The 23,725-nt window shown below is 44.8% G+C and overlaps 2 protein-coding genes across 3 annotated transcripts in view; both read left to right on the top strand.

Moving 5' to 3' along the window:
• The window catches only part of LOC129734868 (uncharacterized), an 806,097-nt gene that overhangs the window by 772,003 nt on the left and 10,369 nt on the right, over nucleotides 1–23,725 (top strand). The window lies entirely within an intron of this gene.
• LOC129734875 (follistatin-like) lies at nucleotides 2,519–9,020 on the top strand. Of its 2 annotated transcripts, none has more exons than XM_055700228.1 (6): nucleotides 2,519–2,740; nucleotides 4,634–4,825; nucleotides 5,224–5,442; nucleotides 5,805–6,029; nucleotides 7,044–7,274; nucleotides 7,972–9,020. In XM_055700228.1, the coding sequence occupies exons 1-6, from the start codon at nucleotides 2,659–2,661 to the stop codon at nucleotides 8,052–8,054; spliced, it is 1,032 nt and encodes a 343-aa protein (XP_055556203.1). In that variant the 5' UTR covers nucleotides 2,519–2,658; the 3' UTR covers nucleotides 8,055–9,020. The 2 variants fall into 2 exon arrangements, with proteins under 2 accessions (XP_055556203.1, XP_055556204.1); XM_055700229.1 differs by having other exon boundaries at nucleotides 7,729–9,019.

Below are 23,725 nucleotides of genomic sequence, written 5' to 3' on the forward strand. Positions count from 1 at the left end.
TGTTGGCAAAGCAGAAAGGGGTGGGGGAGTTGTACAGGGAGGCACACAGTGAGAAAGAAGAAAGCATTTTTGATTATACACTATATCCCTGGCATGTTGTTACACACAAACTCAATATTTAGCATTAAAAAAAGAAAAAAAAAACAACAATAAAAGAAACAGCAGCTGTTTCTATGTGATGTCAAGAGAACAGGTGTGATACAAGTCTCCATACCAGTGCAATCATATTGATCTCCTGATGATATACACATGAAGCACACGTGCAAACATTATCAACCCATCTGGTATCTCATTTCTAGGATACGGCCTGAAAATGCTTCTCTATAATTGAAAATATTACCAGGATAAACACCGTATTGGCCAATTATTAAAAAACACAAACAAACGGTGGGGGGAAGAGAGAGAGGGGAAAAAAAAAAAAAGAAAAGGTGAGCCTGCCCCTGCAGCACACCCTGGTATCAAGGGTGGATGGTGCCTCCTCGCTCGGGAGCGGCCGGGGCAGCTGCCTGTGCTCCCTCCGCTGCCGCCGGGACCTCTCTGGGCCATCCACGCTTGGGTGAGAAGCGGTTCGGCCCCGGCGCTGTCCCCGGATGAAGGCAAGCTGCTTCAGGAGGTGTGAGGCGGTGGTGCGACGCTGCACACGGCCGTGGTCGGGAGCCCCGCGGGGAGAGTCAGAGGGGGACACGGGAGAGGAGCAGTCAGAGCATCCAGGTCTCTGACCCCCATGCTTCGGAGGATGTCCACGCCGTTTCCTACGCGTCCCGCGACGGGCCAGGCCGAGACGAGCTCGCTGCCCCCATAGCCGGCAGGGGCTCCCCCACGCCTCCTAGCTGATTGGTGTCCGGGGGGAGGGTGAGAGGGAACCGGCCCCTGGGAGCACCTTGCACCTAGGATACGTCCCCTCCAGGAGGAGGGGCAGCTTTTGAAACCGTCCCTTTATTTGCGTTTTGCTATTAATTGCCTATAGAGGGCACTAAGCAACCCTGCATTAATGCTGCTCTGTCGAGCGCGGAGGGAGAGGCAAGGGAAGACATCCATTTGGGAAAAGATTAAAACGGATGTGGAGTCTCGGAGCTTCTGAAGTGCTCAAAATGCCCGGGCGCTGCTCAGGACGATGATCATAATAATAACAAAACAAAACAAATGCAGCGAGGTCAATAATTTACCAGTCTGCTCCTTAATGCGTGTGACCGCAGGTGGTACCGAGGGACATTGTGGTTCATGCCCACTTTCAAAGCAGGACCAGGGCCCGGTCTGAGGCACCCAAACAACTGTCTTCTAATATTATCACGGCTGTATTTCTGGATCTATTATAGTCTGTCCAGACAGAACCCATTGTAATGGGATCTTTTATTAAAAGATTAACACTATCTCCTGCAGTTGGTGGAAAAATATCTGTTATCACTAAGTTATTTGCAGTTGTGGGGAGGAGGTGGGCAGGAGGAGTAGCCGGAGGGCGGGAGCAGGGAGGAGGGGTGTGGAGAGGGCCGGGCGGAAGGCGCAAGCGGCCGCGGCGCACCGGTCCCTGACACGGCACTGTCCGGGCATTCCTGTCTGCATACTTCGCAGTCTGTTCTGCTTTGGTGGCTCAAAAAAGCGAAAGAATCTAAGTTTAAAAGGCAGCTTTTCAATAAAGAATACAATTTTCGTTTAAGGAAATTGTTTTGTATAAAAGGAAATATCACCTACTCAGTTTCATTTACCAGTGCCAAAAAAGACACCGCCAACTTTTCTAAGGGGAGAATAATGCCAGACTGTGCTTAATAAACTAGTACTCTAGAAGTTCATTATCGATGTTGCAATCTTTTCTATTTCTGAAAGACCGCCTACGTCGCCCCCAGTCCCATCTCATCCTCCCGGGCTCCCAGTGAAAAGGCTGTCACTTGGACACAGCCCTAGGTATTAAACTTTTATTTGGTTCTTTGTTTGTTTGGGGTTGGTCGGTTGGGGTTTGGAGTTTTTTTGGGCCGAGTGAGCTGTGTGCGCTCCAGCCGCCTCCTGCCCATCGGACGCGCGAGGAGTGGGATTTATTATTAGCAGCGACTTCTCGCGGGGACGGCAGCACCCCGCGGCCGCGGAGCCGACCCTGGGCGGGCAGACGCAGCTCCGCGCCCCAGCAGCCTCCGCACCTCCGCGCACTCGCCCGCGCCGTAGGGGTACAGGGGCACCCCTCGCGCGGCGGCGACCCCCGCGAATAGCCTGGCCTCGCGGCGCAGTCGCAGCCCGCCGCGCGCTTCCCAGCTTGCGCGGGCGCGGCCAGCTCTGCGGCCGCCGCGTTTTGCGGCTGCTTCCCGCTGCTGCACCAATAGCTCCGGCGTCTCCGCCGCGCAGGGCTGGCGTGGGGCTGCGCGAGTGCGCGCCTGTGAGTGCGTGCACTTAGAACAGATAATTGGAGAGGGTTTCCAGAAGGTGGAAAATGTCACCTGATTCACACTGAACTTTTTAAATCTCCCCACCCCCGAGCAGACACACACACACATTAGGAGACCGCCCACCGCAGACAGCTAAAACACCCGTATAGATTTAAAGAGAGACTGCATTCACAGCCTGACGTTCATTCAATAGAGCGATCATAAGGAGGCTGGCTAGTGCTCGCTCCCTCTCCCTACTCCCCCTCACGCTGTTTCTGTGTCTCTCTCACTCCCTGCTATACTGAGGATGTTAAATCAGAGAATCCACCCGGGCATGCTCTTACTCCTGATGTTTCTGTGCCACTTCATGGAAGATCACACAGTGCGGGGTAAGACCAGACTGTTTATTCGCAGATATTTTTCTTTATTATTACTATTGTTCTGTCTTTCGGGCACGGTTTAGTTTGCTTGCAGTGTTAAACGCTTCTCTTCAAGGTCCAACAGGACAGAAGTTAATGTGGGCATGGGATTGCTCTGTACCGAGGTACAGAGGTGTCATTTAGATTCCTTTTTGATCGGATCTTTGCACTGTTCTGCATAGGCACAGAGGACAGATGAGGATGTTTCTTGTTATTTATTGTTATTATGCAGCATGAATGAAGAGCAGCATTGCGAGGGAACTTTCCCAGTCTCGGCTCCCGAACGAGTGCTCAAAGTCTGTTGGTATTTTATCTCAGATTATCTCACCTGCCTGACCGAAGGAAGGAGAGGTGATGATGGGGAGCCCCACAATTACAACTGGCATCTTTAGAAACCAATAAGTGGTCATTTTCCAAACATTCCTTTAATATTGGGATTTCCACCCCACCCCTTTTTTTTTTTTTGTGAATAAATATTACTGTGTTGTAAACTCTCCTGCATTGAAGAATGTGCTTAAATAAGTTGGGTGTTTTTTTCCATGGGAAAAAACCAAACTCGAATCTGATATTGACAACTCTTAAGAGCCCTCTTTTGACACAAGGAAATATTGATTTTTAGGTTTGGGGCTTTTTTCCCTTATCCTGACGATGTTCCAACCACAACCTGGATGTCTTACCATTGCTTGTTCTATCATTGTTTTTTCTTTTTTTTTTTTTTTTTCATTCCCTCCCCCCAGAGTTAGAGCATAAGTTAAGCTAATGTAGCTAACTGTAAGATGCAATTATTTTTTTTTAAGGGCGTTTGTTCACTTATTTCTAAGGAGGGGGGCAATCTTCCCCCGTGCCCAGCGACATCTTGGCTGGCCGATCCTGACCCCTCACTGCAGTACATTCCTATCGGAGTAAGGATCAAGCCCTGGCTGGATTAGCACCAGAATCAATTGGTATTGAGTTGCTGGAGAAGCTACATTGGTTATTCACGAGAGACTCATCCCAACCAGAACTATCCAGCTAAAAAGGGAGGAAGGGGTTGCTTGGACTAATGTTCTTGGCTTGACTCCACAAATAACAGGGATACTAGTTAAAAAAAAAAAAAAAAAAAAGGCAAAAAAACCCCAAACAACCTCAGTCTATCCGGTTTAAAGGACAGTGTACTTTCCTCTGAAATGCTTTTAGGAGAGACGGCAACTATAACTTTTCCAGCTTGATCGATTTTAAAACTCTGTAGCGACCTCCTACTCTATGTGCCCTTGTATTTTGTGCACTTTAATCACTTTTTTTTTTTTTGAGCTCTGCTAACATATTAGTAAAGGAATGACATTTGTTAATAGAAGCAGCAAAATGTGGAGATTTCAAAAGACTTCGCTAACAGCAAATGTTCCCAATTCGTGCAGATTGCAAAATGGGTTGGGACTGATACTGTGCGGCACTAAAACAATGCTGCTGTGCAGCCTCAGTGAGGAGGAGAGGGCAGGGGGAGGAGGAAGGAATTTGTAAGCGCGAGTTTCTTTTTATTCCCTTTTAAACGCACATCCTTTCCAAGCCTTTGTTATGTGCTGGCAGTGCTCTTTCTGCTCTACATATGGAATAAATACCTCCGAAAACCTCCTCGTCCTGTTTTGATCGGGTGTTTTCTTTCTTTCTGTTTTTTTTTGGGGGGCTTTGGGTTTAGTTGTTTGGGATTTTTTTTTTAACTGCGTTCCCAAATGGGCTGGAGTAACTGCGGGTTATGAAATGGGACAAATAAAAGTAAACAGTCTAGTAAAAGTCATTGCACGGCGCACGTGTTGTGTCTGGGTCACTGGTGTCTGGCTGCCGCTGATCCGGCTGGGTGTCGTCTCCCCCTCCCCCCTCCCCCCGCAGCTGGGAACTGCTGGCTCCGGCAGGCGCGAGACGGCCGCTGCCAGGTCCTCTACAAAACCGACCTCAGCAAGGAGGAGTGCTGCAAGACCGGCCGCCTGACAACTTCGTGGACGGAAGAGGACGTCAACGACAATACGCTTTTTAAGTGGATGATTTTTAATGGGGGAGCCCCAAACTGCATCCCGTGCAAAGGTGAGAGGGATGCTGGTGAGCTGTTTCTTGCTGAGGAGCGGTTCAGACAGGGACTGGGCTGAGGGAGGAGGAGTGGGGAAGGAGCTAGAGGGGGGCAGAGGGGTCCTCCTGCATCCTTCCTCGGTGGGGCTTTGAGGGGCATCTCGTAGCAGCCCCGGGATCAGTGAGGGGACCCCCATTTCTTCTCGGCCACCATGCACATTGCGGGGAGGAAGGGAGCGACCTCCTTTCCCACTGGCGGGGGAAATTTCCTTCGAGTGGTGTTTCCTGGAGGAGGGGGAAAGGTCTTTTCTCTTTATGCCCAGGGGTCATGCTGCAGTGTCTTTCTTTAAGCAGTTTTGACACCAGTTCTGTTCTGCACACTCGGTGCTAAAGTGGTGCCTCTTTCCTTCCACCAGAAACGTGTGAGAACGTGGACTGTGGACCCGGGAAGAAATGTAAAATGAACAAGAAGAACAAACCTCGGTGTGTTTGTGCTCCGGATTGCTCTAATATCACTTGGAAGGGCCCCGTGTGTGGCTTAGATGGGAAAACCTACAGGAACGAGTGTGCCCTTCTCAAAGCCAGATGTAAAGAACAGCCCGAACTTGAAGTCCAGTATCAGGGCAAATGCAAAAGTAGGTTTGCAAATCTAATCCAATCTCCCTCAAATGCCAAAGGGTGTGTGAGTGAAGGGAGGAGGAGCTGTTGGACATACTTCCCCACAGGAACCAGAGTGACATTCCAAATGCTGGGAGACAGTAACCAAACCACACTCAACAAGCAAGGACATGGCTGGATTGAGAGTTCCCCATAGTCTAGCAGCACTTGTGTCCTACCAGCTACCCTGAGATGGGAAGGTTTCCTCCAGTGGCCCTTAAATGAGGAGAGCTGCTGAAAGCTTTTATCCAATCATTTGTTTCATTGTGTCACCCATTCACTCCTTGCTGGAGCTCTGGGATCTCCTATTAACCATTGTGTGTTTCTGTCTTTATTTCAGAGACCTGTAGGGATGTTTTATGCCCAGGAAGCTCCACATGTGTGGTTGATCAAACTAATAATGCCTACTGCGTGACATGTAATCGAATTTGCCCAGAGTCCACCTCCCCTGAACAGTATCTCTGCGGGAATGATGGCATAACTTACTCCAGCGCCTGCCACCTGAGGAAAGCTACCTGCCTACTGGGCAGATCCATTGGATTAGCCTATGAAGGAAAATGCATCAGTAGGTATCTTGGTCAGAGGGGTAAGTGTCGGGGGAGCTTCCTTGATCAGCTGTTTCAGAATATTGTGTGTGGAATTGTATGGATGTAATGAGCATTGGGGAGGAGGACAAACTTCCACTAGCCTGGATTTGTGCTCCCCTCCAGGAAAAGGAGAGCCAGGGTGAGCTTTGCCTCAGAAAAGATTGCAAAAGGGGTGAGGGAGTAGAGGGCCTGATCCTGCTTCTCTTGCAGACATTAGTATCCAAGGGGAAGTACCCACCATTAAATAGATGATGACATGGTTTCAGCGTAACAAGGTCTCAATATTCAGTGGATCTGGATTCCTGGAAACAATTGTCTTCAAGTGGTCTTGGCAAAGCTTGCATTAACTCAATTGGAAACATCTGATAATTTTTTTCTCTTTAAAAATATTGCAGAGTTTGGAGGCAGTTTGTGGGTGAAGATAGGAAAATAATCTCTGTGCATCCTGACATTTTGTATCGTGATTTCCAGAAATGAGTGATAGTGAAGCATGTTACCAAGAAAGCACCTTCAGGGCAGCCTCTGCTCCCCAAAACTACTGGGGGGATTCAGGGGAGTCCCAGGCTGCTTTTAGTTGGCATAGGTTGAGGTAAATTCCCTTTCCAGTCTTGCAGACAACTACTTTATGTGGGTTAGTTTAAAAATAATTTATTTAGAAATGCTGAATGTGTTGGCAAATTCTGCACTTGCTGCTAATTTGGGGAGTGGAATTTCCACTGACATCAAACAGAGCAGGAAGGTCATGTACAATTGGCAAATGTAATTCTGTATTCCCAGGGCCAGGCTCTGCTGGCACAGCTGTCTTTCCTCCCCCACATATAGACAGGCAATGGTGTCCAAGGGACTAATTGCTTTAGTAAAATCAGCAAGTATCATCACATCTACTGCATCTGAGTTTTGTCTATTCACACAATTCATTGGGGGAAAGGGAGTTTGGGGTTGTTTGTTGCTTTTCTTTTCCCTTACCTCTAGTATCCTGTGTACATTTTTAGAAGCCAAATCCTGTGAAGACATTCAGTGCAGTGCTGGGAAGAAATGCTTGTGGGATTTTAAGATTGGCAGAGGTCGGTGTGCCCTCTGTGATGAGCCATGCCCTGAAAGCAAGTCAGATGAGGCAGTCTGTGCCAGTGATAACACAACTTATCCAAGCGAGTGTGCCATGAAAAAGGCAGCCTGTTACATGGGTGTGCTTCTAGAAGTAAAGCACTCTGGATCTTGCAACTGTAAGTGAGATTTTTAACTCTGAAGGCAATCCCTAGGTAATGAAGACATACCTTTAAACATAAGATTGATTTAGAGATTTGAGATACGGTACAGGTGCCATATAAGTATGTATCTATCATGCACACACTGGTTACTGATCAGATGCAATAGATCTCCAACAACCAGCTGGCTTTTAAGTTGGGATTTTGGGGCTATTCTGAGGACAAGTCATTTTGTCAGAAAAGGGTTGCCCTAGGAGTGTAATTCTAGAGATTTTTTTCCTAATTTTTCTGCTCTTGTGTGCTTTGCTGATTGCTTTATTAGCAACCGGATAAACTCTAACTGTGTCCAAAAGAACAAGCTTAATGGTAGCACATGGGCATCTGGTTTAGCACAGTTGCCTCTACTAACTCTGAATGAAGGACACAAAGGAGTTAAACCTAGAACACAAGAGCACTTTTTATTTGATTTCAGGAATCTGCCAATAAAACCTGAGCCATTGATTCTTCAGAACTTTCTGCAGTTATGACTTCATAGATTATGTATAAAAACCCTTATTGCATAACAGCAGATACCAAAGAGCATCTCACTACAAGTCGCATAAAATGCAACGCTGTATTATGGCTATTCAGAGGGCTTTGAAAACATGCACTGAGCTGCTTCTGAGCTGTTGTTGTCCTTATTTAAACAACAGCTCCCCTGTATTCCCCCATCTAGCCATTAATGAAGACCCAGAGGAAGAAGAGGAAGATGAAGACCAGGACTACAGCTTTCCTATATCTTCCATTCTAGAGTGGTAAAACCTCTGTCACTATTGGAACAGCCATTGGGCGCAAAATCAATGTCCATACTGTAAATGTGTATGCTTATTTATTTTGGGGAGAAAAAAGTATACATATAGTTGAATCTGGTAGGCATTTATTTATACTGTGTCATGTTTTATAATTTATACATAAAATGTCTGGTTGACTGTACACCTTGTTTTTTTGAATAAAATTATTCGTTTAGGGGAAGAGCAGTGTTATTTATTGTGAGGTCTTTTGCTTGTAAAACTAAGCTTTTCTTTTTTCTTGAAAACTATAAAGGTCCATTCCTTAGAGCTTACCCACATGATCTCATTTCTTTGTTTCACCGATGTTAACTCTCTTCCATTTTAACAAACTTGCATGTCAGTTTCTGTTAAGTTTATTTATTGGATTTTCTGATTGCAGGGGTGCAAAAAAGATCCCTCTGGGTTTTGTTTACAAGGAATCTTGACTGACCAAAAGGTGTTGTAACTGACTTAAATGTACTTCCCCAGGGTGCAGTGAGGTAATCTTTAAGGAAACTTCTCCCACTTCACTTTTCTCTACTTTTGATCACATCGTGTACTGAAGCAATCTCAACGTGCTGTTCATATATACTGTACTATAGACATTCCAGGCTCAAAGAAACCAGATTATGATGGTTGTTAATAGCTACAGGGATAACTGTAATAAGAATAAAGGGTTTATTTTATTTTTATTGTGTGGTTGTTGGGGTTTTTTTGTAACCTGTGTAAATGTTTTGTCAGGTGTTTCCTTTAAGATGGTCTTGCAGTACCACTTTCAAAGTTTTATTTTCCCAATCAGTGTGTTACTAAAAGTTATATCAAAGCTTTATCAGTTCAAGCTTCTTGCTTTTCATAATTCTTTTTTTCTGATGTAATTTTATATTTTCAAACATGGTGAGTTAAATATAAATTAATTTAGATATATAGTTTTGTACTTTTCTACCATGTAAATGTGCAATGTATATAAAAAGTTATAATGTGTATTTCTAAATAAATAATGAGTGAAAAAATAAAAAATGGAGTTTTCCCTAGAAGCAGTCCTCAGGTTTTGGTTCTAAAGGGTTCTGGCCCTCTGGTGCAGAGAATACATACTGGTGGTTATGGGAAAGGAGGCTTGTGCATGATGTAACAGCAAAACACACTGGTTAAAGCCAAGGCTTTCAGCTGACATTGATTCAAGAACCCCTTTTTTTTCAGACAGGAGCAATGTCTCCAGTTCATTGGTTATTATTTAATTTTAAAACCTAGTACAGTGGTAGAGGAGAAGAGATTTGGTATTTTTGTTTCCCTCCCTATCCTCTAAATAAAAAGTCTGTAATTTCTTGGACATACTTAATTTTCATATTTTTAGGAGGTTTTGAACATGCATTTGAATTTTTGCTAAGCTTCAGATCCATGTTACTGGGGTTGAAGTTGTATCACCATCTTAGATGACCGATAGAAAAAGCAAATCATGTCCTAGTTGCCTAAATGCATGATGTGTAGCAATTAGCACAAAACACCAAAAAAAAGCCCAAACAAAACCCCAAACCATCAAAGAATACATTATCACTTGGAATTATTTGCCCCCAAAAGGAAGGTTAATTCAGAAATTCTTTTTGATGCACCAATATTCAGACTGGATGCACTTTTAAGAATGGATACTAATACAGTGAACTGAGGGAAGTTAACAGCTATAAGCACATCAAGGACCAAAATGCTATGTGGGTTATGCTCTTCTCCCAAAAAAGCACATGGCACTTGTTTTGGCGGGTGTCGTGGTTTAACTCCGGACAGCAAGGAAGCACCACGCAGCTGCTTGCTCACTCCCCCCCTCACCCAGTGGGATGGGAAGGACAATCAGAAAGGAATGCAAAAGTCAGGGGTTCAGATAAGAACAATTCAATAGGTAAAACAAAAGCCAGGCATGCAAGCAAAGCAAAGCAAGGAATTCATTCACTGCTTCCCATGGGCAGGCAGGTGTTCAGCCATCCCCAGGAAAGCAGGGCTCCATCACGCATAACAGTTACTTGGGAAGACAAATGCCATAATGCCAGATGTCCCCCCTTCCTTCTTCTTCCCCCAGTTTATATACTCAGCATGACGTCACATGGTATGGAATACTCTCCTGGCCAGTTCAGCTCACTTGTCCTGGCCGTGCTCCCTCCCAACTTCCCGTGCCCCTCCAGCCCTCTTGCTGGCAGGGCCCATGAAACTGAAAAGTCCTTGACTTAGTAAAAACACCACCCAGATACAACCAAAACCATCAGTGTGCTATCAACATTGTTCTCACACCAAATCTAAAGCACAGCACTGCACCAGCTACTAAGAAGAAAATTAACTCTATCCCAGCTGAAAACAGGACAGCAGGTTTGTGGCAGTTTGATATAATCAATCTGCAAGGCCTCCCCATATTTATATTTAGATATCATCCTCCATACCACAGAGGCTTTAAGTGCTTTTCTCGCTTAATTGTAGCACGTGTTTCACATTCATGGATTACCTATGTAACAGTGTCCATGGTCAAGTCCACGCCTTAATCAAAAGCCTATCTATATGTTGCATCTCTTCCTTGATGACCTGAGGTGTCATGGGTCCATCGAGCTATAAATAATTCACTTCTATGTTGCCATTCCAAATCTACTTAAGCCACATCAATCTGGGCTGTTTAATCCACCTGATGGTTGATTAAATGTTCCCCAGTGTCCCGACTCTTGGGTACTTGAGCATCTATGTGACATACCTTCACGACCAGGTTCTCCAACTGAGCAGCGATATCTTGCCATAATTCAGCAGCCCAGATGGGTTTACCTCTGCATTGCCAATTGCTTTGCTTCCATTGCCGTAACCACCCCCATAGAGCATTTCCCACCATCCATGAGTCAGTATAGAGGTAAGGTATCAGCCATCTTTCTCGTTCAGCAACATCTAAAGCCAGCTGGATAGCTGTCACCTCTGCAAACTGGCTCGATTCACCTTGTCCTTCAGCAGTTTCTGCAACTTGTCGCAGGGGACTCCATACAGCCGCATGCCACCTCTGATGCTTTCCTACAATACGACAGGACCCATCAGTAAACAAGGCATATTGCTTCTCATGTTCTGGCAGTTCATTATACAAAGGGGCTTCTTCAGCACATGTCACCTCTTCCTCTGGTGACATCCCAAAATCTTCATCTTCTGGCCAATCCATAATAATTTCAAAAATTCCTGGATGATTGGGATTTCCTATCCGAGCTTGTTGTGTAATCAGTGCAATCCACTTACTCCATGTAGCATCAGTTGCGTGGTGTGTAGAAGAGACCTTCCCTTTGAACATCTAGCCCAGCACTGGTAACCGGGGCGCCAGGAGAAGCTGTGCTTCAGTACCAATCACTTCCGAAGCAGCTCAAACCCCTTCATAAGCTGCCATTATCTCTTTTTCAGTTGGAGTATAGCGGGCCTCTGATCCTCTATATCCCTGGCTCCAAAAACCCAAATGTTGTCCTTGAGTTTCCCCTGGTGCTTTCTGCCAGAGGATCCAGGTAGGGGCATTCTCCCCAGCTGCGGTGTAGAGCACATTCTTTACATCTTGCCCAGTCTGAACTGGCCCAAGGGCTACTGCTTGAACTATCTCCCGTTTGATTTGTTCAAAGGCTTGTTGTTGCTCTGGGCCCCATTTAAAACCATTCTTCTTTCGGATCACATGATAAAGAGGGCTTGCAATCAGACTGTAGTTTGGAATATTCTTTCTCCAAAATCCGACAACACCTAAGAAAGCCTGAGTTTCTTTTTTATTAGTTGGTGGAGACATAGCTGTTATTTTATTGATCACATCCATTGGGATTTCATGACGTCCATCTTGCCATTTTATTCCCAAAAACTAGTTCTCCCATGTGGACCCCTTGACCCTATTTTGTTTTATGGCATAACCGGCTTTCAGGAAAATTTGGATAATTTTCTCCCCTTTCTCAAAAACTTCTGCTCTATTGCCCCATGTGATGATATCATCAATGTATTGCAGATGTTCTGGAGCTCCACCCTGTTCTAGTGCAGCCTGGATCAGTCCATGGCAGATGGCAGGGCTGTGTTTCCGCCCCTGAGGCAGTCAATTCCAGGTGTATTGGACACCCCTCCAAGTGAAGGCAAACTGTGGCCTGCACTCCACAGCCAAAGGGATCGAAAAAAACACATTTGCACTATCAGTAGTGGCATACCACTTGGCTGCCTGTGACTCCAGTTCATATTGAAGTTCTAGCATGTCTGGTACGGCAGCACTCAATGGCAGCATGACTTCATTCAGGCCACGATAGTCCACTGTTAGTCTCCACTCTCCATTAGACTTTTGTTCTGGACATATGGGGCTATTAAAGGGTGAGCGGGTTCTGCTGATCACTCCTTGGCTCTCTAATCAACGAATCAGTTTATGGATGGGAAGCAGGGAATCTATTGGCGCTATATTGCTGCTGGTGCACTGTTGTGGCAGCAATCAGCACCTGTTGTTCTTTGACCTTCAGTAACCCCACAGCAGAAGGGTCCTCTGAGAGACCGGGCAAAGTAGACAGCTGCTTGATTTCCTCTGTTTCCAGGGCAGCTATACCAAAACCCCACCAATATCCTTTCAGATCCTTGAAAGACCCTCTCCTAAGATAGTCTATGCCAAGGATACATGGAGCTTCTGGGCCAGTCACAATGGGATGTTTTTGCCACTCATTCCCAGTCAGGCTTATTTCAGGCTCCAATACAGTTAGCTGTTGGGATCCTCCTGTCACTCCAGAAATACTAATGGGTTCTGCCCCTTCATACCTTGATGGCATTAGGGTACACTGTGCACCTGTATCCACTAGAGCTTTATATTCCTGTGGGTCTGATGTGCCAGGTCATCAGATGTACACAGTCCAGTAAACCCGGTTATCCCTGTCCTCCACCTGGCTGGAGGCAGGGCCCCTCTAGGACTGGTTATAGGATTCTCCACTTACTTTTTTGTAATAACAGATTATAATTCACTTCCCTAGAATCAGGAGTAAGATAATCCCTTCCATTCTTTCTGGGAAACTGCCCACTGGAGAGTGGAGTAGCAGCCTTCCTGAAAAAAAAGCCCTATTTGTTATTGTCTTTCCTTGCAATTCACGAACCTGTGCCTCCAGGTTTGAGGTAGGTTTTCCATCCCACTTCCTCATGTCTTGTCCATGCTACCGCAGGTAAAACTGCATGGTACTCTGTGGTGTGTACCTCCTATATCCCCCCTTTTGAGCAAAAGGATGCTTACTGTTAATAGCTGAGATGTGGGTCCATACAGGTGGGGAGCAGGATCTATCCTTGTTGAGTCACTCCACAGACAAGATGAGGGAGGAAGAGATGTTATCTTTGTATTCTCATACTTCATTCACTGTCGGTGCCACTTTGTCTCTCTAGCTCATTACTGCCAATGAGTTGACATACAACAATGGTGCACTCTGTACAAATTTCCGCTACATGTGTCCTGTGCAATGGACTTCATTAGGTTCTGTGGGTAACTGCACGTAATAATAAATCATCTCTTTCACAGCTAATTCCCTCAGGTACAGATACCTCTCTGTATTGCAGTCCACTTGCCTGGGTGGCATGTAATATCCTCCTTGAAGGGATACCTTTCCTTCATGCTTGACAAGAGTTGTCTTCAGATGCTGAGGACTTGTGTCCCTCTTCCAATTGCCTTGTCAATGCCCCCTTCCCTAGAAAGTGATCCCAGCTGTTTGGTTTCCCTATCCTCTAATTCCAAACTATTAGCCCCATTATCCCAGCATCGAAGTAGCCAGGTGATAATGTGCTCACCTGGATGACAAGTGAAATCCTTTTGCATATCCTGTAGCTTATTCAGGGAGAGAGATCAAGTGGTTACCTCTTGTTTTGCCTCTTCCTCCTGTTCCTGTGATGGCCCTGCTTCATCCTCCTTTACTAAATGAGCTGACTTCTGTGTCTATTTCTTCTTGTGTATAGGGTTGACTGATACCAGCACAGGTTGGTTCTCTGGTTCACCTGCAGTGCCTGTTGCTGATGTTGGAGTAGCTGCAGTGTCTCTTGCTTTGCTGTCAGATCCAGAGACCTTCTCTTCCCCTTGAGTATACAGAATCATGTTGAACTGGGTTCAGTAGGCATGGGCCAGGCCCCAGCATGTTGCAGTAATTTGTGCCTCTCTGGAATTGCCAGGGTGACAGCATACTTTTCCCAAATACTTTCCTAGTTTTTCTGGATTCTGCACTTGTTCAGGGGTGAAGTTCCAAAACACTGGAGGTGTCCACTGTCCTAGGCACTTGCACATACTATCCCACATACCCTGACACTCATAACTATCCGACTTCAGGGCAGACCTCTGGGTGGTATTCTTAAACAGTTGTTTAATCTTAAACAAGACCTGGAACACACTCAGCATTCCTAGCAATAGGATCATGCTGGTTTCAATATCCCAAGGATATTCAAAATTTTCAAAGTTCTCGAATGCTACTGTAATTAATCTGGAAGGGAAGGGCAAGATGTGGAAGAATGTCTCCTCAGTAGATTGGTTCTCCAAGGAGAAAAGGCAAAAGGTGTAATTATTAATAGTTCCCATTCGATGACTCCCAGAGTATAGAGGTGACAGAAATGCTGAGTACACAGACCAGATTAGTTTCATGACCAGCAAGTCTATCATATCATAAACCAGTAAAGTACAACACAATGATAACTTTAGCCCAGGTCCCAAGGACAATAAACAGTGCAACAGGGAACACATACTGCAAGTAAAATACATAACACAACCCTGAGATCATGGACAGCAACTTAAAGAGCAAAGAAATCAACATTGTGGCCAGTGATTATTAAACCAGTACAATGAATATTTATCACAAATTTGTTTTAATACACTCTAGTCGGATCTGTCATTATCTCAACCCTTTGAGCCCCATGTTGGGTATCCCATACAAGCTAATATGGAAAAAAATAACTCTGTCCCAGTCAAAACCAGCTCAACTGTGCATTAAGAAAGAAAGCAAAACAAAACAAAACCAAAACAAAAAACACAGAAAAAAAGAGGAAGTAGAAAAAACAGATTCAGCACTTTCTTTAGACTGAGAGAATTAAGTTTGCATTTCCACTTCCCAGGAAGTTCCCCATGTAAAAGCCTAGAAGAGAGGGAAGAAAAAAGTAAAGCCTCTCCTGTTGTAACTATGATTCAGTGTAGAAAGAGATGTGAGCTTTGTAATCTTGATTTAAACAGGGGGTTAAACATGATTTCATAGCTTAAGGATGGAGGCACTTACCTACTGGGGGAAGAAGAAGGGGAGGCAACCTGGATTCTGGCCCCTGCTTCAAGCACTATTTATGTATGTTACTCAATTACAAATGCAAAATGTGTAGGCAGCCCCTGGGGCAAGTACGCAGGACTTCCTCTTTAAAAGGAGTACATATTAAGGTTGCAAATTATCCTTTCTCAATGAATCTTGCTTCCTTCCCAATACAGAAATATGCCTTCAGCAGGCATAACAGACAGTTCTCCAGATTGAGCTTCACCTTGAGCTGGTGGTGGATGCACTCTTGGGAGATATGGGAATGATCTCAGGAAGAGACTGGCAATGAACCTGCATCTCCCACTTCATGAGCAAGTGTCTTATCTACAAGTATGATATTATGTAAAATGTTGGCAGTAATGCTGACACAACCTCTGGACATGTTTCTGTGAGAAAGTCTTTGGGACTGTTGTGCTTCATGACAGGGCTAGTGCATGTCAAGCATCCTCAGAAGATTCCTATCTCATGAAGTCACTCAGGAGATGCTTCACCTGTGCATCACAGGCAGGTGCAAGGTAAGTTTCAAGATTTTCATTAGTACAGAAATAGCAGTAGCTATGGGAAATGCAGTAGCAGAACTTTTAGATAAAATTTTTTCAGCAGAAATCTGATGTAGATTTTTGTGGATGTTTTGTGTACATGTACATGCATAAATATAGTTTCCTGGCATTTTTGTTGCTTTTTTGAATTTGGCTGTCAGTGACTTTCTCAAAGTTATTTTGTGAACTCACATAAAAATAAGAACCCAGAAATCCTGCTCTGCTACAGTCTCTCTGTAAGACATGTATATACAATTACAGTCTTTTAATGCCATTGCTTTGCTGGAAATGAAGAAGCTGGCACCTGTCTGATTTTGAGAAGAATCTTCTTTGATACTCTCCACATCTATTAAACATTTTGTATCTATGTCATTGACATGTATTTATTAGTTCCTCAAGAGATTTTCCAATAGGTTCTTTTTCCATCCCTCTGTTTTCCCAGCCCCTATTCTTTTTTATTCTGGGTTCTGTTGCCCTCAGGAGACTAAAATCCTGCACCCTTTGCTCTTCTCATCATGCACTTCCTTCCAAAGAGACTACATCTCTGAACAAAGCAACAGGAGGAGGAATGGCAAGAGTTTTTTGTATTATTTTGAAAATAATATTATAAATGCACACCTGTAGTTTTTATGTATTCATAGAAGAATAAATTATATTTGCTTTGGATAATGCTAAAAAATCCATAACAAATTAGAGTTTACTCTATAGCAGGAACAGCCTTAATATATGATCGTTATTTAAATATGTCCTCATTTCAGCTGGGATAGAGTGAATTCTCTTAGTAGCTGGTACAATGCTTCTGTTTTGGTTTTAGTATGAGAATAATGCTGATAACACACTGATGTTTTAGTTGTTACTAAGTAGTGCTTACTCTAAATCAAAAACTTTTCAAGTTTCTCATGCTCTGCCAGTGAGGAGGAGCACAAGAAGACAGGGAGGGCACACTGCCAGGACAGCTGACCTGAACTAGCCAAAGGGATATTCCATACCATAGAACATTATGCTGAGTGGAGGGTATGGGGATGGTTGGCTTGGGCCTGCCAATCACTGCTCAGGGACTGGCTGGGCATCAGTCAGCAGGTGGTAACTGTATTGTGCATCACTTGTTGTGCTTTTCCTCTTAGATTTTATTCCTCTCTCCCACTCTCTCCTTTATTATTATTATTATTGTTGTTGTTGTTGCTATTGTTATTACTTATTTTAATTATTAAATTGTTCTTATCTCAACCCACAAGTTTTACCTTTTTCCTGATTCTTCCCCCCATCCCTCAGGGAAGAGGGGAGTGAGCGAGTGGCTGCGTGGTACTTAGTTGCCAGCTGGGGTTAAACCATGACAGTCCTTTTTGGTGCCTCATTAACCACCACCCTTCTTCCCATCCTTTGATATAATACACAGATATTATTCCCTTACTCCATGGACCACCCCTGTAAAAATGTCTATAAATGTCCACAAATGTCCACAAAATGTCCATTGAGTTCATTTAGTCCATGAACATGATCTCTTTTGGTGGTCACTCAGGAGAAGAGAGGTTGTGTGTTGTATGGGGTTATTGGACATCAAAGCCAGCTCAGGTCGGGTCACTGCTGCACTTGCACTGCTTCTTGTAAGGCTTGTCCTCCAATGGTTCAGGTGGTTGTTGCTATAGTCATTCCTATAACATGAAACTCAAATCATGGGTTACAACAATTTAAAAGTATATCCACTATAATCTCCACCCCTGGTCCCTTCGGACCAGCCCGTAGGGTTTAACATTCCAATGAACTCCCCTTGCCCCTGCTCTGGCTTGGACTTATCCACAGACTGCAGTCCCTTAGGGTTGTACCTGCTCCAAGTGGAGCCTCAGCTATGAACCACAGTCTCTCCAGGGGTATCCCTGCTGCGGCATAGACTCATCCACAGCCACAGTCACTTTGAGGTGCACCTGTTCCAACATGACCTTATCCATGCATGGGACATGACTGTAGACCTGCTCCAGCATGGCCTTACCCACAGCCACAGTCTCTTCAGAACTGAATCAGCTCCAGCATGGCCTTATCCCTGGCTGCAGTCCCTTCAGGGGCGTACCTGCTCTGTCATGGGCTTATCCATGGCCACACACTTTGAGGTGCTCCAGCATGACCTCACACACAGCCACTGATGCTTCAAGGTGTACCTACCGCAGCATGGACCTGTCCTTGGGCCACAATCCCTTCAGAGGCATACCTGCTGCAGCACAGACATAACCATGGTCACAGACACTCCGAGATACACCTGCTCAGGCATGGGCTTATTCATGGCCACAGGGACTTTGGGGTGTCCTGCTCCCACGTGGACTCATCCACAGGTCACAGTCCCTTTGACTCAATCTCATACTGGAGTTCCAGCCTGTCCAGTACAGCAGCACAGAAACAGCAGCCATGCCCTGGCCACCTGCCAGCCCAGGCACATCACCACTGCTGTTATCAAAATGCTCCCAGGCACAGCACAGTGAGATGATAAGCAGTACAGCAAGCAGTGAAAGCAAAAAGTAGTCACTAACGAGCACTAGACTAATGTACAGTAAGGCAAGCAAGCCCCATGGCAAGCACAGAAACCTGCCCCTTAATAGCTAAACAGCTATAACAGCTATAAATTGGATCTAGCACATTCTAATCATATCTGTTGTTATCTGGAACCCTTCGAGCCTCATGTTTGGCACCAAAAAGGACTGTCGTGATTTAACCCCAGCCAGCAACTAAGCACCATGCATCTGCTCGCTCACTCCCCCCACAGTGGGATAGGGAAGAGAATCAGAAAAGTGAGAAAACTCAAGGTTTGAGATAAGAACAATTTAGTCAGTAAAGCAAAAGCCTCACACACAAGCAAAGCAAAATGAGGAATTAATTCACTGCTTTCCATCGGCAGGCAGGTGTTCAGCCATCTCCAGGGAAGCAGGGCTCCATCATGTATAATAGTTACTTGGAAAGACAAACGCCATCACTCCAAATGTCCCCTCTTCCTTCTTCTTCCCCCAGTTTTTTATTGCTGAGCATGACATATGGTCTGGAATATCCCTTTGGCCAGTTGGGGTCAGCTGTCCTGGCTGTGTCCCCTCCAAGTTCTTGTCTACCCCCTACTTGCTCATGGGGTGGTGTGAGAAGCAGAAAAGGCCTTGACTCTGTGTAAAGTACTACTCAATAATAACAAAAACATCCCTGTATTATCATCAGTGTTTTCAGCACAAATTCGAAAGCTAGTCCCATACAAGCTAATATAGAAAAAATTAACTCTATCCCAATCAAAACCAGCACAACAGGCTGTCCTGGCTGTTTTTTAAATGAAGAAACAGAAACCTCTGGATGCCTAAGTACAGGAAGGTGGTTTACAACTCTGAAACCATCTTGCACAAACTTCTAAAACCAGAAGATAAATACATTTTCTGAAATATCTTTCTTTTCTGTGTTTTCTATCATCTGGCATACATATTCCCCTTTAAATCATATTTCTGAAACTCCTAGTTCTCTGTAGTGTGTACTGAATCCCAGGCCTGTGAGCTCCATTCACAAATGCAGGCATTTAAAAGTCAGGCACAGTAACACAGAGTGGAGCAACTATGCTTGAACACAGAAACCTGTATTCTGGCACATAAGTAAAATCAGATTAATTCCAAGGAATCCAGCTTGAGGCATTTGAACAATAAGAAAAAATGTCCTGGTTCCCAAATGTATTTATCTGTGCAATAAATGCAAGTGAGTATATATAATTTTGATCACACTCGAATGCATTCGTGATATCTGTTCATATGACAGACTTAAAAACAATATAAGGGACCTCTTTTGCACCTTTGACCTCTTTGTTTGCTTTCTGCCTGCTAATATACCTCAGCTAAAGCTACATTCCAAGCCCCTCAGTAAATTTCAAACAGCTGCCATTTCTTTTTTTTTTTATGACATAAAATTTTTTCCTTCTTTCCCTCCAAATGGGAATCAGGTGAAATTAAATTTCAGTATGCAGTGCTGTTCTCTAGGCAGTGACATTTTACTATACAATGAATCACCAGCACAGAAACATCTGTATCATCCCTTTGAAGAACTAGGTTTGCATGCTTTCTGGTGAAGCATAACATTTGTACATACGCCAAGGGGTTCACAAGGTATCAGATTTTAAATTCATAACTCCCTAAAGATAAAGCAATTACATTTTTTGTTTATTATTTCTTTAATTCCAAGCCTGCCTGACCCATATGAAAAATAGTACCCACATGTTAACTCTCCAAAATACATTTTTTTCTGATAGACATGAATACATAATGGACCTTAGTGGCTGGATTTTGCTGACACTCACTTGGGATTACCTGTATAATTCACAGCTTCATTACTCCTAAACAACATGGCCAATGAAATTATCACACAGTAGAGAAATATGGCATGAAAACAAGGTAAGAGCCATAATGTTCAGCTCACAGACTGATTTGGAGTTAAAACCATACATATGGCTTATTTTCCTGAATTTTATAGGCACATTCTTTTGATCTCTTAATCTTTAAATGGATTTGTTCAAATTCACCATGGGATTGAAGAGCACTAATGTGTCAGAAAACTGAGAAGGAAGGAACTTTGGACTTTGATAACAGCTAATCAGACCTACTAGATGCAGTTAGAGGATAATGAGTTTACTTTCCAGATCTTGCTTCTGACACACAATAACTGTGAACTCTATTATGTGCAAATAATAAATCTAAGCAGCACCTCCAATATATGAATGAGAAAAAAAAGAGGCTCATATTTTCAGAAGTGTTAGCATATATTTGTCAACACCAGACATAGCTAAATAGTACAAAGACAGACTACAAGACAATGGTAACACATACCCAAAGCAGTATGTGAGTTTGCAAGTAGATACATGGTTTTGAGAATCTGACTCATGTTTAATAGGTAAGACTTTCAGGGATGACAGACTGCGCAAGGTCTTGGGTAGACTGGATGGGTTTGTTTTGCTGATAACATACTGGCTGGTATGTTAATTTTTTCAATGTGTTATAGAGCAGTTCCCAAGTTAGGGTCATGACCCCACTTGGGGCCACAAGCCTGGAAGTGAAAATGAAAGTGGGGTTCTGACCCTGGAAGTAGGGTTGCTAAGGGAAAACTTTGGGAAGCACTGATGTTGTGCTACTGGGTGAGACACCTACATGGATGGTGAGTTTAATCACTGCCAAGGGATAAAGTTTTTAACAGTGCCTGTATTTCTCAGAGACTGAAGTCTCATTTCTGACTGATTTACTGTCAGATATCAAAGATATCAAGGTCTCTGGTACATAAAGAGAGATTTGAGGTTTAAATTCAGGATTGCGCATACTACATATTGAAAAGTTGGCCATTTCAGCGAAGTCTCCGAGGTGTGCTACTCTGGCAGAGGTGCTCCGGAGTGGAGGATTATTGCGCCAAGGGACCGCGGGGAGCTTTCTGTGAACTGAACTGAGGGCAGAGAGAGAGAGAAGGTGCCTCTGCCTCTGCCTCTGCCTCTGCCCCCCTCCCCACCCCACCCCCGCCCCCGCCCCGAGAGGAAAGCATTGAGACCCTGAGCGGCAGCTCTGACTCAGCATAGGTGGGCCAGGAGTGAAGGCAGCCAAACCCCCACAAATACAAAAGCAGCCCCCAGGGAGCCAGAACGACCAGGAGTGTGGTACAGCAGTTCGTTCAGGGAGGGTGCCGCCCCCCTAAGGGCTTAAAGAGGCAAGCTCCAGTAATGGTCATCGCCCTCCCAGAAGAAACCTAGCCATGGTTTCCACTCGGTGAAAAACCAGTGCCAGAAGCCATGTGGTGATCCAGACGGAGCTCCCACGTAAACATGCAGCTGTCCAGGTCACAGGCTGCAGGGAGTGCCTGAGCCTGTCACTGCTACCAGAGGGCAGCAGAGATAACAACTGTGTGAGGTTCGACCAGGTGGATGATCTGCTCAGCCTGGTGGCAGAGCTGAAAAGGAAGTAGAAAGGAGTATCAGGAAGTGTGACAGAGAGATAGACTGGTGGAGCTGCTCTACCATCACTGAGACAAATGCACTGACTGGATGGACACATCAAAAGAAGCGGAGGCTCCCCTACCTACTCGTCTCCAGGCAGAAGGAGGGGTTCTAAGTGACAGGGAGGAATGGAAACAGGTGTCTGCTTGGGGCAGCAGGCAAATCACCTCCCAGCTTGCTTCACCTTCCCAGGTACCCCTAACAATAGGCATGCAGCTCTGGAACCTGAAGGCCAGGAAAATGATGATGTGGATGAAGGCCTGTCTGTGTTGGAGGAGTTGCCTAGGGAGAGTTGGTCAACCCCACGCATCATGACCAGCTCCACTAGGAAGAAAAGAAAGGTGGTTGTCATTGGTGACTCCGCTCTGAAAGGAACGTGTCACCAAAATCGGGAATAAGAAAACTCCGTAACACCAATGTAGCAATAAGAAGCAGGCATTCTTTATTGCAGCGCTGGATGCACAGGGAAGGAAGCTCCATGTGCATGTCTTCCTTCTCAGGTAGCTCTTTTTATGCAGTACATGTGTACATATTCAACAAATTTCCCAGAAAAGACATACATATTCACAATATTACCCCAAACTAATTATAATATTTGCCCTTCCCCTCGCGCATGCCCAATTGTCCAGAGTGGGGGTCTTTGGTGGTCTGGACCGTCTACAAATCCGTCCACTTCTCTATTCAGTTGGCCAGAGTTCTCCTTTGTAGTCCCCATATATAGTCTTAAACCAGGTCATCTTGGTCTCTTACTCTTTTTTCGGCCTGGAATCACTGGCCTTGGGCCGGTTTTCCTTCATCCTCCAGGGCTACCTCTTTGTTAGAACCTGAATTTATTGCTCACAAGGATACAATGATTAGTTACAAACAAACAAGGTACCTTAACACTAACTGTTCAAACCTGGGATGCATGACTACTTCTAAATTCTTAAGATTAAACCTTAACCCTTCCGTAACAAAGAGGGCCTGATATGCCAACCGGACCCAACCCATAGGGAAGTCTGCTGCCTCCCTGGGGCACAGGTAAAGGATGTGACTTGAAAACTCCCCTGTCTGGTATGGCCCTCTGATTATTACTCATTACTGGTTTTCCAAGCAGGCAATGATGAAGTCCAAAGGACAAGAAGTCTGAGGGCACTCAAGAGAGACTTCAGGGCCTTGGGGCAACTGCTTGAGGGATCAGGAGCACAAGTAGTGTTTTCTTCTATCCTGCCAGTTGCAGGGAATGATGAGGCATGTAATCAGAAGATCACATAGATCAACACCTGGCTCTGGGCCTGGTGTCAATGGCTAAATTTTGGGATTTTTGACCATGGGTCAGTTTACACAGCACCAGGCTTGCTGACCACAGAATGGGGTTCACCTGTCTCAAAGGGGGAAAAGGATCCTGGGTCAGGAGTTAGCAGGGCTCATTGAGAGAGCTTTAAACTAGATTTGAAGGGGGAAGGGGATAAAACTAAGTTCATTAGAGATGAGCCTGGGGGCAGCATGCCAGGGTTGGAGGTGAAATCGATAGCACAACTGAAGTGCATCTATGCCAACGCCTGAAGCATGGGCAACAAACAGGAGGAGCTGGAAGCCATTGTGCAGCAGGAAGACTATGACATTGTGATATAGTTACAAGCACAGAAACCTGGTGGGATAACTCACATAACTGGAGTGCTGAAATGACTGGCTATAAACTCTTCCAGAGGGATAGGCAAGGAAAGAGAGGCACCGGGGTAGCCCTGTATGTCAGGGAGTATTTTGACTGCCTAGAACTTAATGATAGTAACAACAAGGTTGAATGTTTATGGGCAAGGAATGGGGGAAGGCCAACAAGGAAGATATCCTTATGAGGGAGTCTCTTATAGACCACCCGACCATGATGGAGAGACAGATGAAACAT

This window comes from Falco cherrug, assembly GCF_023634085.1.
Source record: "Falco cherrug isolate bFalChe1 chromosome W unlocalized genomic scaffold, bFalChe1.pri SUPER_W_unloc_1, whole genome shotgun sequence".
NCBI lineage: Eukaryota > Metazoa > Chordata > Aves > Falconiformes > Falconidae > Falco > Falco cherrug.